Source organism: Plecotus auritus, assembly GCF_963455305.1.
Source record: "Plecotus auritus genome assembly, chromosome: 11".
Taxonomy (NCBI): domain Eukaryota; kingdom Metazoa; phylum Chordata; class Mammalia; order Chiroptera; family Vespertilionidae; genus Plecotus; species Plecotus auritus.
In genome coordinates this window covers 41,924,164-41,943,329 of record NC_137777.1, presented here as the reverse complement: position 1 = coordinate 41,943,329, position 19,166 = coordinate 41,924,164, and the positions used below count along the sequence as shown (strand labels likewise).

The 19,166-nt window shown below is 39.4% G+C and overlaps 1 protein-coding gene across 2 annotated transcripts in view; it reads right to left on the bottom strand.

Moving 5' to 3' along the window:
* The window catches only part of KCNB2 (potassium voltage-gated channel subfamily B member 2), a 378,957-nt gene that overhangs the window by 336,296 nt on the left and 23,495 nt on the right, over positions 1-19,166 (bottom strand). For both annotated transcript variants that reach the window (XM_080647135.1, XM_080647134.1), the window contains one exon: positions 15,447-16,127. In XM_080647135.1, the coding sequence (XP_080503261.1) occupies positions 15,447-16,025 (579 nt within the window). In that variant the 5' untranslated portion in view covers positions 16,026-16,127. The remainder of the gene's footprint in view (positions 1-15,446; positions 16,128-19,166) is intronic.

The window sequence follows — 19,166 nt, the reverse complement described above, 5'->3', positions numbered from 1 at the left end:
AATGGGAATAGCTCATTTCTATTAAAAAAAAAAAAAAAGCTCAAATTAGAAATTTCCAGAAAAGAGTTTTTGGATTACAACAGAAGTCAGTTCCCCTAAGTTGATACCATTATGATTCTTTTAGCTTTTGTAGTAAAAATAAAGATTCATGGGTTCCCTTTTTTATATTGTGATATTAAGAATTTTTTTCAGACTATCTTGTTATTTCTACATAAAATCACCATGTCTTGTCTTAATTCAAATCTTGGATTTATGCACATTTTGTGACTTTTCCTGAGTAATGAGATAACTCCACTTGGTCCAAGGTCCTGCAAAGGGTAGATGGTTGCATGTGAAGAAATGATCTATTCATCCTCTAGAGAGGATAGGAGGACTGTTCGTCCACTGGTACCAGACCAGGCTCTCCTCCCTCACTGACACACATGCTACATTTTATCTATGAGCTACCATTGGACCCAGCAATGCCTCTTCTCGGTATCTAATGGAAAAATTTGAAAACACTTACTCATGAAGACATATGTATCCCTATGTTTATTGCAGCATTATTCACAATAGCCAAGACATGGAAACAGCCTACGTATCTTTCAACCAATGATGGGATAAAGAAGATGTGGTACATGTAAACAATGGACTACTACTCAGCCAAAAAAAAATTGCCATTTGTGACAACATGGATTAATGTGAGAGTATAGCTCTGAGTGAAATAAGTCAGACAGAAAAGGACACGAACCATATGATTTCATTCATATGTGGGCGCTAAAACAGAAAGTAACAAATGAACAAACAAAACAAACTCACAGACACAGATAATAGATGGGTGGTTACCAGCGGGTAGGAGGAGGATGAGGAGGGTAGAAGGGATATAACATGACAAAATGAGACTAGACTTTGGGTGGTGAGCATTCAATAGAATATACAGATGATGTGTTATACTTATATAATATTACTAACCAATGTCATCCCAATAAATTTAATTAAAAAACAAAAAGAGTTCCCAGACCCAGTAGTTCAGATAAAATGAGCAACCTTAGCAGAGGAGAACGTCTGAACGCTCGCCTTTCAGCTCCCGAGGCCTCTCTTAGCATAAACTCTGTGGCACACAGAGCAGCCTACACGCGAGAACTTGCACAATGGAAAAATGGAAAAGCCACACGTATGGTTCTCAGCCTATTTCAAAAACATAAAGCCACTTAAACAGCTTCCTTAAACTTCCTAAAACAAACCTAGCATTACGCAGGTCTAATCACTGGGATGAGACAGTCAACCTCTATCTATGTGGTTTAATTTTCACAGGGAAATGGAAATATTGTGAAACATTTGGTCTTGCTTTCATGTCTGCCCTTTGGTGTCATTCCGTGGCAGGTACTAAGCATTTGGTACGTGCTGGGAACTGTGCTGGTGTCAGGAATTGAATGAAGAGATGTGGTCTGCACCCTCAAGTGCGACAGCCTAGCTGGGGAGATGAGAACAACACAGAGGAAATCTCTCTAGATTACAAGAGTGAATAAAGAGCTAGGGAAAAACAGAGGGGGAGTCAGGTGCACATCACAGGAACAGGGACACATGGACAGAAAAGGAGCAACGGGCATTCCAGGTCAGGAAAGCAGTGGTGGTCACAGAGCCATGAATGTGCCAGCTGTGTGCAGGTGTGGCTGCAGCAGTTTACAAGGCACCCTGGTTCAACTCAGAGAAAGAAATGTCCCCTCTGGATAGATGTAACCATGTGGGAAGACTGTATGTTGAGTGCAATAAACAACTAAACCAGAGCCCCATCTTCAGGATACTCTAGAACAACGGAGCATTATGTATAGTAAGTTCTCACTGAACACTGTCCCCAGCTTCTTAGAACTGTGATGAAACAACATATAAAGAAACCTTTTTTACTATAGGCTCATTGATATAAACAAGAGTTAAGTTTCTACAGAATCTCATCAACATTATAACGAAACAACCTTGAACAAAGTGGCATTATTCAGGGACCTGCTTTATGAGGAGTGATAAGACACCGGGTGGGCAGCGAAGGTTGCGAAGAGTCTTTCACGCGACGCTGAGGAGTCTGAACCAGACGGCAGGCAGTGGGAAACCACTGAACTTCATCATTCAGAACGACCCCTTCAGAGGCACGTTTGTGGAAGGTAATTCTCTTGGCTGCATGGGGAAGAGATTAGAACTGGAGGAAAATGAAGTCAGAAAGGCCAGTTAGTGACATCGCCACTATCCAGTTATGGGATAACCAAAGCTTAGATCCGTGGTCGGCAAACTGCGGCTCACGAGCCACATGCAGCTCTTTGGCCCCTTGAGTGTGGCTCTTCCACAAAATACCACGGCCTGGGCGAGTCTATTTTGAAGAAGTGGCATTAGAAGAAGTTTAAGTTTAAAAAATTTGGCTCTCAAAAGAAATTTCAATCGTTGTACTGTTGATATTTGGCTCTGTTGACTAATGAGTTTGCCGACCACTGGCCTAGATCAAGGCAGTGGATCCAGTGATCCCCACTGAGTAGAAAGGAAGGGGATAAGTAAAGCAAAAGAGGTTGCAATGGGGACAAAGTACAGATTTAGTGGGAAATGGAAGCTTGGTGGCTGTCATCAGAGTTCAAGATTCTGAAGGTGCTTTCATCCATTTGCTGAGTTCAAGATGGGGACCATTGAGGCTGGAATTTATGATTGCTTGCTATCTACATGACAGCAAGGGGGCACTGTAGTAAGATGATTACAAGTCATGAACCAAAGTCTTCAGTGGATATTGGATAGTGACAGGAATATTGGACAATGAGAATAAAGGAATGATAAGCACACTGGACAGGAAGAATTGTGGGAAATCCAGGCTTTGGAGAGACTGGGTACAAATCCCAGTATGCCACACTGAGAGGGACAATAGACACAAATTTGATATTTCTGGTGTCACCTCTCTAACCTGTAAAATGGGGTTAATGATGTCTTTCTCAAAGGGTGACAGAAAGTAGCAGGAGGCCATCTATGGCCCCTGGGCCAGACCCAGTGGCTGTCAGTCATACTGGAATCCAGCTATACCCATTGGTTTATGTGTTGTCTATGGCTGTGTTCACCCTACAACAGCAGAGCTGAGGTATTGTGACAGCGACGTTATGGCCCACAAAGCTGAAAATATTTAAAAACCATTTACAAAATATTTACTAAAATATTTACAGAAAACATTTGCTGACCTCTCTTGTAAAGGGTAAATATGAAAATCCCAAATTCAACGGATGTCACACAGTAGATGCTCAATATTAATTCTTTCCCTCTTGCTCTTTGAGGAAGGTCATACCACTTATAGAAAGGACAAGAAAATGTGCCCCTTACTTCATGACTCAGAACTGCAGGGAACAAGGTTCATTTTTTTCCAGGTTGTGAAGGATGCAGTCTTGCTTGAAGAGAATTGATCTCAGAATTAGAAGACAGAGTAAGAACACTCTGATGATACTAGGAAGTGACATCTGCACCTCACAGAGGACTTTGAAAAACAGAAGCTAACTGAGGCTTGTGAAAAGCATCTGTTACTGGGTTAGGTATCAATTGACCACAGTCTCCTCCCCCAGAGTCAAATTTCTGCTAGGAACAGAAGGCTCTGGGGGTAGTGACAACTATTATGAGAGATTGGAAAACAAAACCAGTTTAATTGGCACAGCCAGAGCTCATGGATTAGGGGCGAATTTGGGATGGGTGAAGAACCAGATGTTTTCAAATGGAAAGGAAAAGTACTATTTGGATACTGGTTTGAGAGTCTAGAATAAAACAGTCTACCCATTTGTAGATTCTAATGCTTTGGGATAAAGAAAAAAATGACTGTTTATAAATTAAAGATAAAATAAAATCCAGATCTTTTAGGTTTATTTACCTTCTCTAATTTACCTTCTCTTCACTACATTCAATTTCATGAAATTTTATTAGATAGATATCATCTCATGAAAAGATTTATAACCAGGATAAACACAAATGTGAAATCCAGTTGGGGCCAAAGAAACTCAATGGGCAATCAATAGTTGCTCATGTACAGCATGGTGACGGGAGTTAGTAATACCGTAATGCATATTTAAAAGTTGCTAAGAGAACAGATCTTAAAAGTTCTCCAACTAAGAAAAAAATGTTTTGTAACTATGTATGATAATGGATTCTAACTACACTTATTATAGTGATCATTTTGCAATGTATACAAATATTGAATCATGATGTTGTACACTTGAAACGAATGTAAGGTTGTATGTCAATTATACCTCAATAAAAATATAGTTGTTCAATGAAGTGTAACCAACCTCCCCCTCCCCCGAGGATGGGACAGGAGCACTGCATGTGAAGCAGGCAGTAGGACAGGGTTTCTTCTGCATCCTCTGGAAGGGCTGATCCAGGTGAAGGAGCTAAGAGCAGGTGTGGAGAGAAGAACAGGAGAAAGCGAGTCTCCTTAGAAGAGAGCAGAGCAGAAAAGAGCTTGAAGAAGTGATAAAAGCATTTCTTCTTTTGGGCTGAGCTACGATGGGAGAAAGGCATTTTCAAAGTACCCACTGGTGTCGATATAGTGCCTTGAGGAGCCATTTCTGTACTAAAACTATTCCATGAGGCTGCCCCATCATAGCCAGGACAGAACATCCAATAAACAGCAAGAGCCCTGTCATCTAACCTTCAGACTCAATCTTAGGTATATGCATCCAAGTGCTGCAGGGGAGACCAGTTCATCAACGCCACGGCATATGCTGGATAACTTCACTAAGGTAAACACAGACCCAAAGCCATTTCTTCTATTGTAATATAACATTTCTTTCCTTAAGCACATATATTGTTCAAATATAACTATCAGAATGGTTTGCTAACCTTTAAGCCACCTCAAGCATAATTTATATGCAAAACTTTGAAAAGAAAGTATGTGTGATTAGCACTTTGTAAACACTCCATGTAATTTAAAATATTTATAATAGCTCATGAGCTAGATATGAGTTTGAAAAATTAAGACCAGTGCTTACAACAGATTTCTACTTCAGATTTTAACATTATTCACAATGCAATTACTTTACTTATATAATGTAATTAATTTTCACACCTGCAGAATTCATTTAAGAAATATAATAAAATGTGCTAGTTTTTATTTACATAGCAAATATGTAATAGCAAATTCATGTTGTACTACATTCTAGCCTACTATTTCATACCTTCTTTCATTCATTATAGTTCATTTCATCTGCGGCATAGCAAATCATCACCTTTTGAAAAACAACATTGCCTACCAATGTTTTTCTGCCTCTAAACGAAAAAATGCATTGAAATGGAACAAGCTGCTCACCTTAAGGATATTACACAGGGCCTCTTGCTAGTCTCCCAAAATGGAAATTTCCATTGTATCAATGAAATAACCCTAAATTATCACAGCACAAATCTGTTGCTATACTTCACAGATAGTGGCACTGAGTTATTTTTCAATTTACCCAAATTCTGGTTGAAACTACATGCCCGGACATCAATGTTCAAGTTAGGTAGCTCCACACAAACTGTTGCCAGAGATGATGTAAGTCTAAGAAGTAAACTAAAAATCTGAATGTTTTATTTAAAAAATCATGGTGGGGGTGAGTGGGTGGGTGGAGAGAGATTAACTAAAGAATTTACATGCATATATGCACAACCCACGGACACAGACAATAGTGTGGTGGAGGCCTGGGGTGGGAGGAATGGGTGCAGCTTGTAGGGGGTCAATGAGGGAAAAAGGGGGACATTTATATTACTTTCAACAATAAAGATAAATTTTAAAAATCTAATTTGAAACACACATTTGGTTGAGGATATAATTTAGATGACACCAGTTAGACAACGGCACTTCAGTAGTCAAAGCTGCACTATATTAGCTATATTAGTGATTGGAAGGCTGGGAGCTCTTTGAGTCATGTGCAAACATCCTGACATTCGTTTTGGTAAAGGACACCACAACTGAGCAACCCCATTTGGAGCTGTGCGGATTACTCGGCTGTCCTTGGCATTGCTGTGGCGTAGGCTAGAGAAGCTATTTAAAGTGGCATTCAACACCTGTGGTTGTGTCAGGAGTGACTCAACAAGACATAAGTAAAAGCATGAAATCCAGGGTGGCAATGACCTCTAGCATCCTGAAACAAAACCCTGGGAGACGAATGAAAATATTTCTTTCTGCTATTTTTGTAGCAGTGGAGCATTTTCTAGGGACTTCATGCCTGATCAGGTCATCACAAGTTTACATATATTCTGAATGAGCTGTCTTATTTGCACTTGATCTTAGCCAAAAGGCCGAGAAGCGATTGAATGAGCTGTCTTATTTGGATGACAAAATTGCATTGAGCCTGTTACCAAATACAGGTTGAAGTATATTGCTTTTTTGTGCAGGTCGGTTATTATAATATAGCATGCTCTAAATGGAGTAGTGTATATGAGTAACATGCATCTCACACAGTATGTATGAGTAATCCCTCCCTCCCTCTCTTACACACACACACACACACACACACACACACACACACACACACACAAGAACAGAGTTAGTTCAGATACCACTCAGTGAGGGCTGCTGCTACCTGGTTCACATCCCCACCAGACATGGAAACTTGACTACAAATACTATTAGTTGGATTTATCTACTTCAGGCACCTGTCTTTCAATTAAAGCTTTATAAAGATATTAAAAGGGATGATTTAAGGCCAAAAAAAATCCATTCATTTTATGCATCAGCAAAGGAGTTAATGTAAACACAGATATATACAAAGCCCAAACTACATATACACTGGTGCAAATCTGGTATAGTTCTGAGGTTAGCTTTTAGTGCCTCCTGGAAAAGCTTTTGAGGGATGACAGCAAACATCTTCCTCTTCTACTTTCCATTACCTGTCTCTGTGCCAGCCACTACACTTCTCTCTTCCAACTGGTCCATGTCCAGCTTCTTTATTCTAGATCAGTTATCTCTGTGTATCAAGGCTGACCTACCAATAAATTGCAAAGAAGTCTTGGTCCCTCAAATCCTTCAAAGTTCTGATTGTAAACTATGAAGTCATCTTCAACTATATTCCAGGAGATATGGGGAAAGAGGAATTTGGGTGAAGGGCTGAATGTTGCTGAGAGGCACAAGAAGTACAGCTTGCCTCCCATGTCCACATGGGGAACATGCTGGCTGTCACAGCCTGGGGACTCTACCCTTCTCTGTCCCTCTGCAGAGAAGGATTAGGATGAATGACCACCAGGCTGTTGGTAGGCAAGAATGATTTCCAGGCTGACTGCTACCTTAGAAAGCACCTCTCATTCAGCCTGGCTGGTGTGGTTCAGTGGTTGAATGTCAACCCATGGCCCAGGAGGTCACAGTTCGATTCCTGGTCAGGGCACATGCCAGGGTTTTGGGCTCGATCCCCAGGAGGGGGTGTGCAGGAGGCAGCAGATCGATGATTCTCTCTTATCATTGATATTTATCTCTCCCTCTCCCTTCCCCTCTGAAATCAATAAAAGTAAAGTAATATCATTAAAAGATTCTCTTACTTTTAACATATCTAAATAGGATATTTTTAATGACGGATGTACCCTGGGAGCTTCACCAATCTCTACCATATCATATAATCTCCCCTATAAAGTACAGGAACTTTTACTGAAAGTTGATATATGTGTCAATAAGGAGGAAAAAAAAACAAATTGGTTTAGGCTAACACCAGTGGGTAGTCAGCTAGGCTCACTCACTATCAAAGCCACTAACTCTTACAGACCAACCTTACATTAGCAGAATTCAGATTTATGCCTCAGTACATTACAGATTCTTGACTGTCAGGGAACTCTAGGGTTATTCTCAAATTCAGTGAAATATCCACTGCTAAATCAATGCCAAAATAACAAAAAAAAAATCTGTTGTAATCCAAGGTGACTTTGTGAATTAATTAGTGGCTGGAGTTTATTTTGTTGTTTTTTTTTTCTGTATAATCATGTTTTGATAAAAAACGAATTTTTATTCCAGCAATTCTTTTAGAATTAACCTTTTAAATTATTTAGAAAATGTCCTTCTTCATCAGAATGGTCACTTCATAAGGATATACAAACTGAATCTCCATGTTAAAAATGCCTCCTACCTGGGGTCAGTTAACAGTTTTCACTAAGGCCAGAGAAGTAAATTTTTCTATTACAAACACATCTTTTGTTTATGAATTTTAACTCAATTTTAAATTATAAGATTGTTGTTTTTAATTAAAAGCATTCAAAACTTTTTTTTTTAGAAAATGAAGCATTCCCTTGTATTGCTATGACAATTTAAAATGTATTTCTTCTAGTTCTTGTTTTTGCTTTGAATTCTTTTACTGTCATTTTATTTGAATTATTAATGTAAATATTTTTAGTGAGTTGCCTCTTTTGAAACAAAGTGGAAGTGTAGAGGAATCAAAAATAAATGGAATGACCCAATGCATATAATATTTAACATTCAATAAATATTCAATATTTTATGTCATATTTAATATTCTACAAAACTGGCTAATTTGGCATTCCATAACAAACAATTTTGTATTGATAGGTTCTCTGGGAAGAGATTATATCATTTAATTCTATATGATAAGTTTTTTTTGCACTAGTAAAAAGAAAAAAAATCAGTGACATTCAAAACTGCATCTTCTCAAGTCCAGTTCCAGTACAACTAACTGCTATATTACCTGAACCACATCACAATGCTGGTATAAGGGTGTCCTGATGCTCTCAAACATGTTGGTGGAAAGTTAAGTAGTAACAATGTACATAAATCTGGATAAGGCAATGATGAGCCATCTCCCTGAATAATCAAAGCAGTTGCATGACTGTACTTTCATGCAATCATTAAGTGAAAATTTCAGGACGAAATTCCTCCACTCAACAACATAAATGTTTAACAGTCAATAATATTTGGAAGCTACTGAGATCAAGGCACACACACACACCATGGGCATTTTCTTACAAACTGTTAGCATTTGGAAAGTATTTGTTTTCTTTAAAAAAAAATGAAGGGGGAGTTAATGATAAGAACACTTAATCTAAAACATTATTCAAACCCTTGTAGAGTCTTCCAAAGTGGAGAGTGTTAAATATTGTGACCATTTCTTCATAATACTGATGCTTACCTAAAATACATCATTCACTTTATCAAGTGTCTCACTTGAAATAGAGAAAACAAATCTGTTAATAACCCAAGCAGTGTACATGGATTTTCAAGAACAGAGTATGTCAATACTGCCAATGTACTGTTTTGTGATAACATTAGAGAACGTAGTTTTTATTACTTTGAAAATGTTAATAACTTATTGAGATGTAAAAATCCAACATGAAGGGAATGTGAATGTCTTCTTTTAATATTAATGGACACCAATGATTTTTCAACACAGATGGAAAAATGGCTTGAAATTTAAGACCGGCCCTCTTCAGATGTAACCAAGAAGCAAAGAGGAAATGAAAAGTTCATCCTTCTTGGGCAGTTTCTTTTTTCTTTTCTTTTTTTTCAAAAAAATTCACATGCAAGGTGATCATATAGTTTATTGTTCAAAGTAGGACACTTTCCAGGAGTGAAAGGAGATACTGTGAATAATTAGTCTACGACAAAGGCATTGACCAGTAAAGCCAGACCTCTGGCACCCCACCTAAGAGGACGTGCAAGGTGAGCTTTTCATTAGTTTCTTCCTCTTCCCTCATCCTTCCCTCTCTGATAAAAGGAGGCCAAGTAGACAGATGGGTGCATTTTCAGGTATCTTTTTTGGGGAAATCAGAGAAGCATGGATCTAGAAATAGGATCACAGGAGCTAAAGAATAGAATATTTGAGATATTTTAATCAAATCCCAATGTTTTCTATCTTATCTGTTTTATTTTTTTAAACCTAATTTATTCCATGGTTTTAACCAATTTATCTGCATAGATTATATATTTTAGAAAGGAGAAAAGAACATATCTCCAAGCTGAATCTTCACAGACTGGCCCTTTAAGCTATGCTCTGTGAGCACCTGTGGACTATTTTACCATGTTTCATGTTATGGGAAAAGCACAAACAACCTAAGCGGTACAGCTGGGATGCAGACAGGAAAGAGCAGGGAGGGAAAGGTGAGCAGCACGGGAACAGCATGATGGGCACACTACCAAGGCCACAGCAAGCCTAGACAAGAAGCTGAGTGCCACCCAGCCCGAGGTGCCTCTCTGGGGGAGGTTTTGGTGAGCACATCAGCTCATTTTCTGGAGCCCATTCATGGTTCCAATGACTACTGCTATTGTTCATCAGTAAGAAAGTTATCAGAAAGCGAAACTGGGCAGTGTTGTTCACTTGACTATGGGATATATATATATATATATATATATATATATATATACAACATGTGACAAATTCTGTTCTTGGACTGAAAGGAAATCACTTACGGCTCTGTTCCAATACCTTTCTTTTTTTCATTCAAAGCATTAGAAGAACTGACCCACACACTATAAATAGAATGAGAATGTTATGCATTCTTTTCCCCTTGGTGAGTATATAGGAGTTCTTGTTTTATTTGGATTCATTTTAATTTTACTATTTCTGTGACTTGAAAGGCAGACACTCTAATTTGGTTAGAAGAGGAAGTATGGTCCTCAAGGACTTACCACAGCGGGGCACCCAAGCAGGCACCTCCCCTGGGAGACTCACACTGCTGAGCTCTGGCTCTCCAGGAAGCGGGAGTTCCAGGGGCAGAGTCCTACCTTTGCCACCACTGGCTTCCCTCTTGATCTGAAGATGACTAAGGTCTCTGACCCTTCCCATGCTTGCTTCAGGTGCTGCACTGGGCCACGTCAATGGTTGTGGCCATGAGGGTGTGTGTGTGGAGGTAATGAGCCAGAGGCAGGAAACATGGTCATCTCCCTCCCCCGCCCCCAACTCCCCACCCCACTCTAGGCAGTTTCATAGAATGCTACTGCCAAGGAAGTAAATTGATTCGTGTGGGGAGGGCTGAAGAGATCTTAGACATTCCAATAGTTTGTAGCCCTCCAAAACTCCACCCTACCTGGCAAATATTATTCCTTAGTGTTTAGTCTTTCCCTTTAGGAAGAATTTAAATTTAATTTAAATTTTCTTCTCAGGGGGCCATTAATGAAAAAAGATTGAGAGATAATTCTCTATCAATCATTTTCCCTCTCCTGCACTACGGAGGGGACAGGGAAGGATGGAGGGACAAAGAATGGGGGGAAATGTAAGAAGATGAGGGAAGAGTCCTCAGGTAATAGTGGTAGTTGTGAATAAAGAGGGAAGTTGGAGAGAGGGAATCAGATAATAAAGTGCCCCCACTCAGCCCTGCACCCTGGCCACCAGGGATGCTGGTGGCTCTCACTGTACTGGTTCGGATGAACGTAATGTTTTTGGGCAGATTTTGCTTCATGTGGTGCTTATCCCGTAAGAGATGCTTACAGTCCAGCTTCGTGGCCTGACACTTGCGATGGGCCTCTGGGCTGGCATTGCCCTGAACACCATGTCCACCTACGTGTCTGGGTTCCTCACTGCATTGGACTGAAGAACTGGTTGGTTGACTTCCTTTGTTCTTGACCTTCTTCAGAGATGCAGAGTGAGGGTGCCTCATGTCTAGCTCCTTTCAGCTAGCAGGCGGGCTGTGCTCTTCCTGGTGGCTCTCTCCTCGCAGAGGCTCATAAATACCGCATTTCATGGCACCCAATGCCTGACACGCTTTCCAACACCTGGAGGCCTGATGTCGCTGTGGCAATATTTACAGACAGTTTCTGTAGTTCCTTTGGGAAGAGGCCAACAAAAAGGGAAAAATGTGTCCAATCCAGAGGCTAACTAAATTGCCCCAGGTTGGAAGGACATACAGGGTCAAGTCAAATTCCAGCTCACTGCCCAGGAAACTGGCTGCCGGGTAAGCCCATCTCCTGCCCTTGCCTGTTCCCAGGAAAGGTATCCCAGAGCCAGCAATGGCATGTCGTGGCAACCCTGCAATCTGTGCCAGCCCAGTGTAAACTCTGTGCATTGCCTCTCCATGATGGTGTACCTACAGTACACACACACACATGCAGTCCCAAGGACTGAAGATCCAAGTCTATCTATCACACAGAGATAAGCTCATGTCGCACTGCCAGACCATACCAAACCATAGAAAATTATACACTAACAATTTCTATTAGCCCTGTCGTTATTTTGTAAAACACAATTACATTCCACGGTACTTTGTGTATTTGTAAAAATGTTATTTTGTTTAACGCAGTCATTTCTAATACCCTGAACTTTAAACTCTGTTTTAGCATTTTTTTTTTTTAGTTACTAATATGCCAGAAAGTTCAATCCATAGAAGTGACATCAAGAAGCATGTTTTGTAAGAGCCAAATTGTTATTGTCAAAGATCACAGCCAAAGCCAGAGGATGACAGCTCAATGGGCCCTGCAGTAACTTTGGGTATCACAGTGGATGCACAGAGTGTGGCTGAAGAATTATTGCTTAATTGATTACTGAGTATTCATTCCATGTTAATGAATAGCTATTTTATCCTATTGTGGAATATTTGATAGAAAACATGACGTTTTTCCTTCTATGCTAGGGAATTGGCAAGTAATCTCATAACTTTTATTCTTTATTATAGGGATATTATAGATAAATTATAAAATATAGACAAACCAAAAGAAAAATAAACAAATCTTTTCAAGGATATGAAATCCTTGTTTAAGTTAAGAGGATATATTTTTAAATTCTGGAGAGAAGGGAGTGTCTTTCTGCCTGTATTTTAATGTCTGCAGTGCACAGAGAACATTCTATATATATTCAACCAAATTACCAAACTGAATGAACAATAATTGAAAAGGCAAAGTAAACAATATTCTCCTCCAATCTTACCTCCTAAGCAAGTTGGGAAAATACAGAGATTACAAGTATCCCAACACAAGAGCTTCATAAGCATAAGATCCTAATGTGGCCATAATATTAACAGTAAGGGCTAGAGCAGTGGTCAGCAAACTCATTAGTCAACAGAGCCAAATATCAACAGTACAACGATTGAAATTTCTTTTGAGAGCCAAATTTTTTAAACTTAAACTACTTCTAAAGCCACTTCTTCAAAATAGACTCGCCCAGGCCGTGGTATTTTGTGGAAGAGCTACACTCAAGGGGCCAAAGAGCCGCATGTGGCTCGCGAGCCGCAGTTTGCCTACCACTGGGCTAGAGTATCATCCCACTGCAGCTTTAACAAAATGATTATTTCAATTGTTCCTAAGTTGTAAAAATACTACTCGTACAAACCTTGCATTAGCACCCCCACCACCAAGGATTATTCTGTAGAAATACCAAGTTATGGACTTGAGAAGAGTTCAGAAAAAGGTGGTGGTTCAGAGAAGGCACCACACAGAGCTGTTTCAAAAGGTTCCAAGCCCCGGACAAATGAACAATGCCTTCACTAAGCGCCATATAATCAAATGTAAAGCATTTCCACACTATTTCACCATTCAAACAGAGAGGAAAATGCAGACACTCAAACACACACACACAGACCCTTTAAGAAAATTTAGTGAAGACTCTACTTAGGTTAGCAAAGATTTGCTTAGCTCGATTAATAATTTGGAAACAAATTTATTATTTATAACTGCATAAAAATTTCCAACCCAGTGGCCTTAGCTGCTGTGTGTAGTTTGAGAGTAGATGTCTTCTCTGTGCATACATAATTTGAAGGAAGTTTAAGCAATCTGTCTGATAACAGGGGCATATAATAATATATTGTAATAACCCATTCTCAACATTACCGTCTTAGATATTAAGAGAAGGCTGCTGCTTCTAAAATTTGGAGATTTAATGAACTGCCCCATCTGGGAAAGAAAGTCATTGACCCTATTCCATCTTTACTAGAAATTCTTCAGAAAAAAATATGTGTATATTTAAAAAATTTTTCTATAGCAGTACTTAATTTTAGATGTGTTAATAATGCTGTTATAAGCAAATAAAATGCATTAAACTTTCAAGTTTTCTTTGATTTAGCTGCATATTTTCACATATTTGGCTAACTCCCTCTGGAACAGTTGGTGGGATGATGATTTATCCCTCAATTGCCTAAAGACTTGAAAGAATTAATTTAACACCCCAAATACTTCCTTAAATCCAGAGTTTATCTCATTCATCTTCAAAATTCACTCCATATTTTTAGGAGTAACTCAAATACATAACTAAACACTTTAAATTGGAAAGAGCAGTAACCTTCAAACCAAACCCCACAGATATAGTACATCTATTTCTTACTACCAAGGAAACAAACGATTCATAACAAACCTTCCATTTGCCGCAAAATGCACATTTCCTCATTAGGTATGACAGAAATACAGTTTATTTCATTTAGTAAAGTAAAATGCCTTTAGAAGTCAACAAGATGCAAAACCAGACATGTCAAATGAGAAATTTTATGGTCATCTATTTCCATTATATATATGTCGCAGGTAATTATGTGAAATCCTAATTTCCAGTCAAAAGGTGCACACAGAATATTACAGTTTTTATTCTTTACTGCTTATAAGAAAGAATAATTGAAGAAACTGTAAGTAATTTAAATAACTCATGAGGACACACTCTTTTCTTTATTCCATATTCTATTTTCATACAAAATATCAATACTATATTTCTGCAGCTGAAGATGAGTCGTTTGACTTTTTACTCATAATTTATATTGCAATGTAAAACTAAGTATATGGGATAAAAATCAGTGTAAATAAAATTAGATAAACAGAAGCACGCAGCTGAATTAAATACTGACATTACTGGCAAAAACCAACAACACATTTACTCTGAGATTTGGATGTATGCAGGCACAGTGGAAACAATATGGATTTACCTTCATTTTTGGCAAACACTTTATGAACTCTGAGATACCTCAATTGTGGAAAGAATTGTACCCCAACAGTCAGAAACATCATTGTCAGAGTAGACTCACAAGGAGAGGTCAATGGGTGCATCTGGACATTGACTCATGCCTTACACGGCTTACTTAATAAGACAGATCTTAGACCTTGGCTCACGTGAGGGGCCGCCAGCCCTCTGAGCTACATGTCCTCTTTTTCCTTGCACTTCTAGAGAACCAGGCCAGGAGGCACCTCCTCCATGTTCAAAGACAACACCTTGTCTTTCCTCAGGATGGAGCCCAGGCCCCAGCTTCTGCAAGACTCCCTGCCTGATGGATCTGAGCTAGTGATTTCTCCTTGACCTCCAAGTCATCAACACACAGCGCAGGGGAAACCAGACTCCTTCATTCTCTGTTGCCCAGACTATTCCGACATAATAACATCTATGAAAGAGTAACACCATTTGATGACATTACACAGGCAGAATAATGCTACGTGACTAAGTAAGATTTTGGAAAGAATTCCTCACCGTCTCTGTAGCCATGTTTTGTTCTGCCTTACCAAGACATCATCAAGAAAGAAAATCACCCCTTCTGGAATGTAGGCAGCACCTTTCCTGACCGCACACCGCAAAGCAATGCCACGCTTTTCTTACCTTTGCAGCCACCGAGGAGTTGGGTTTCTCCAGCAAGTCCCACAGCTTCTTCCTTTTCTCAGGGCAGCAGGTGTTATCGAATTCTTCTCCCTCCCGCTCTCGCATGGTCTCTGCCTCACGCCTCAGTTCTTCATTCATTTGCTCTTTCTTTTGGTGATACCTGGCTTGGCAACAGGACTCTAGGTAGATCTCATCAATGCCCCAGTAATCTAGCTCCTGGCCGAAGGAGAGAGCACACATTTCTTCCATCATATGGAGTTTCCCTGTCCGGTAGAAATTCAAAATGGAAGTGAAGGCGCCTGGATGCCGATCAAAGAAGTACTCATTTTCGTTCAGGTTGTAGTCATCGCACACCTCCAGGAGGCTCTCGTGCGTGTTGCAGTCTCGCAGCTTCCCCAGGCGTGTCCTGGGCAGTCGGTCCAGCGTTCTCCACAGAACCTCGTGGTTCAGGCCCCCCACGTTGATTTTGACTCTCCGTGAACACGTTTTGCTCCGGACGATGTCCACAGGTTCTGGTGGAAGAGAGAGTGTTGACCTTGAAGTCTTCCTGTTTAACCCCGGGGGAGCCTTTTCTGCCATTTTGAACTGAACACAGCTGTGGAGCCAGAGTCTTCACCACAATGAGCCGTGGAAGGTCAGCTAAAGTGACATCCCTCTGAGGCAGGCATTTCCACAGCCACACTGGAAAAAAACCAACAACGATCTGGTTACTTGCACTTTTCCTAAAGCATGTTCTCTTCTATGGGATCACTCTGTTATTATGCACAACAAGGAGGTATATTATTAGTATTATGCATTTATGGAGATCTGAATCTTTGCTTTAAGATACAAGTCAGGAGAAGACAACAATGTACTACGCAGAAGAGGCTGTATATTCAAATTAATACACCTATAGGTTGGCAGCTCCCAGATTTGCCACCAAAAACCTCTTTCTCAAGCTCTAGACTAAAATATCCATGTGCTGATCACCTCTTCCTAGATAAACCTTAAACTAAACCAACCACACCTCCAACTGGCCACACCAGTTCCTATTCCTGCTCCACCTAGATTTAGGGCCCTCTGCACCCCCGTGCCCAGCCACCCAAAATAAAACTCTGAAAAATCCTGATCAATCCATCCATCCACATCCACATAAGTACTTGGTCTTACTTAACCAACTGTACCTCCTAAACATGCGTAAGCACTCTGCCACCATTGCCCAGTTCCCATTACCCTTTGAACTATGATACTGGTTCAAACCCTCAGCATCTCCTGCTGGCATTTTTACATCAGCCTCTTAACTGGATCCCAAACTCTGGTTTTGTCTACCTAAAGCCCATTGTCCACACAGTCACCAGAATGACCCATTAAGAAACAAACTTGACCTTGCCGTGCTTTCAATCCTACAAAGGCTCACTGTTAATAGCAGTGCAAAGTCCAGTTAGCCCTTAGCCCAGTTAAATCTGGCCTACCTCTCCACCCTCACCTCTCATCTGTCCCTCACCACTATATTCCAGCCATCCCAGTGTGTATTCTGTCTCAAGCTCCTGGTCTTTCTTCATGCTGTGTACTGGAAGGGCCTCCACTTTCCCCACTTCCTTTTGACTAACTGCTGCTTGCTCTTCCAGACTCAGCTCAGACATCACCTCCTCCAGCAATCCTCCATGATATCCCTCCTCTAGGAATTCTCTGTGAATGTCTCTTCTATTTCATCATACCACTGCAATAACACCTTTCCGACAGGATGCTGGGTGCTCTTGAAGACAAAGACTATCTTCTCTTTTATTGTATCCTTATCACTGAGCACAGTACCTATATATTGTGAGGGTTTTATAAATGATAAATAATGAATCAATTCTTTGTTTTCAAGAATACGGCTGACAAAAGATCTAGTAGGGCTAATGTATATGGCCAGAAAACACCTAAATGGAATTGTTAGGATCAGTTGCCTAAAAAGCAAAGTATCTATGTTTAGGTTTGTGTGGATATAGGATATCAGTGTATATGTCTGTGTGAATATTCTTTTTCTCCACATCCCTTTTCTCCTTGTACCAATCTTTAAGGTATTGCTGCTCTAACATTCCTTCTTGCTGACCTAGTATTCCTTATTCTGATATACAGAAGCAAGCCATCTTCTTATGTGATCTCCCCCTATAATGTTTTTGCTGAAATTCACAGAACTTCAAGCAATTCATCCAAAACACCACTTTTAATAAAAACACCACTTTTCACATAGTAAATGGCTTATACCAGCCATGTTAACTGTGTGCTGCAAGAATTTTTAAAACATGTAATACCTGACTATTTAGTCAGGAACACTGACCTCTTTTCCCTTAGATTGTTAAATTTTTAAAAAATGACAACAGCCAATACAACAATAGCCATCCGGTGTGAACGAGTCAAAATAAATCAAAATTACACTTTTTTTTTTCTGTCATAGCAGCAAAAACTACAATATCTTTTTTGGTGTGCAGCAGGATTTTAGTAATTAGTTTATGTGCCACGAGATGAAAAAGGTTCAAAATCACTGGCTTATCCCAAAGGGAACAGCTTTAGATTTAAGAGGTCCTTATAATTAAAACTCTCTTTTAAGATACATACCAATTTCTGCATGTCTCTGGTTTATCCACTCCTATAAGTTAAAATTATTTCTCCATTTGGAAACCAAATATCCTCTCAAATGAAAATAAGTCAAATTTATGAGAAAAATATAGATGGACTATATAAGGAGTATTTCAAATATGGCCAATAAGCACACTTGAATTGGGAGTTTTTCAACTACGGAGTCATAGAAATATTTTAAGCATATATATTCACACTTCGTCGCAGACAGAAATGTCTATTTTTACAAAATAAAGAAGAGTTACAATCATTGAGCAACTTAAATTTTCTGAGCCTCAATTTCTAAATCTAGAAAATGAGGATAATAGTATCTACTTCAGAGGCAATAGTCTGACAATTAAATGAGAGAGTTTATGTGCTGTGTTCACCCCATGGAAGTATATCTGAGTAGAATAAGAAAATACTTTCCTAAGTTTGGTTTCCAATTACTGGAAGAAAACTAAGATGAAAAGGTATACAGTGTCTAGTAAATATATGGTAGCATTAAATTTTTTTCCTTATGCATATGGTCTATCTTCTAAAGTGCATTATAAGCCTCTAAGCCTAAAGCCAAGAATTGTTGTTTCCACCTTTTCTCTATTGAGCACTGTACCTACGCATAACAGGCACCTCATAGCATGTATCTCTGATGCCACTGATCCCCGTGTCCAAACCTTGTAATCAGGTGACAATTTACTATATGTACATAAAAACAAAATTGAGCAGCAATAATAGGGTCAGGCAAAACTAATGAAAATATTACAGATGAGGAAATTCCAGGGATGAATCTGAATATCTCTTCTCCATTAAACAACTTGATTGTAAGTGCAGTAACATTTATGCAGGTTATATGAACTGTCCATATGAATAATAAACAGAAAGGCTAATCCACTTTTGACTACAAATAAACATAAAATGAATGTACGCTGTCTGGAATATCACATCTCACACTGATGTGAAGAATATAAATGGTTTTTCAACTGATTATAATATCAGATGAGAGGTTTTCCAGAAAGAGCGAGAACAAATTCCAATGTGACATGAACATCTCATGTTTGTGGTCAAGGGCTTAGTGTAACTTGCTTTCTTGTAAAAGTCATCACTAAAAGCATAAATGCTATGTCACGGTCACTGGTAGGT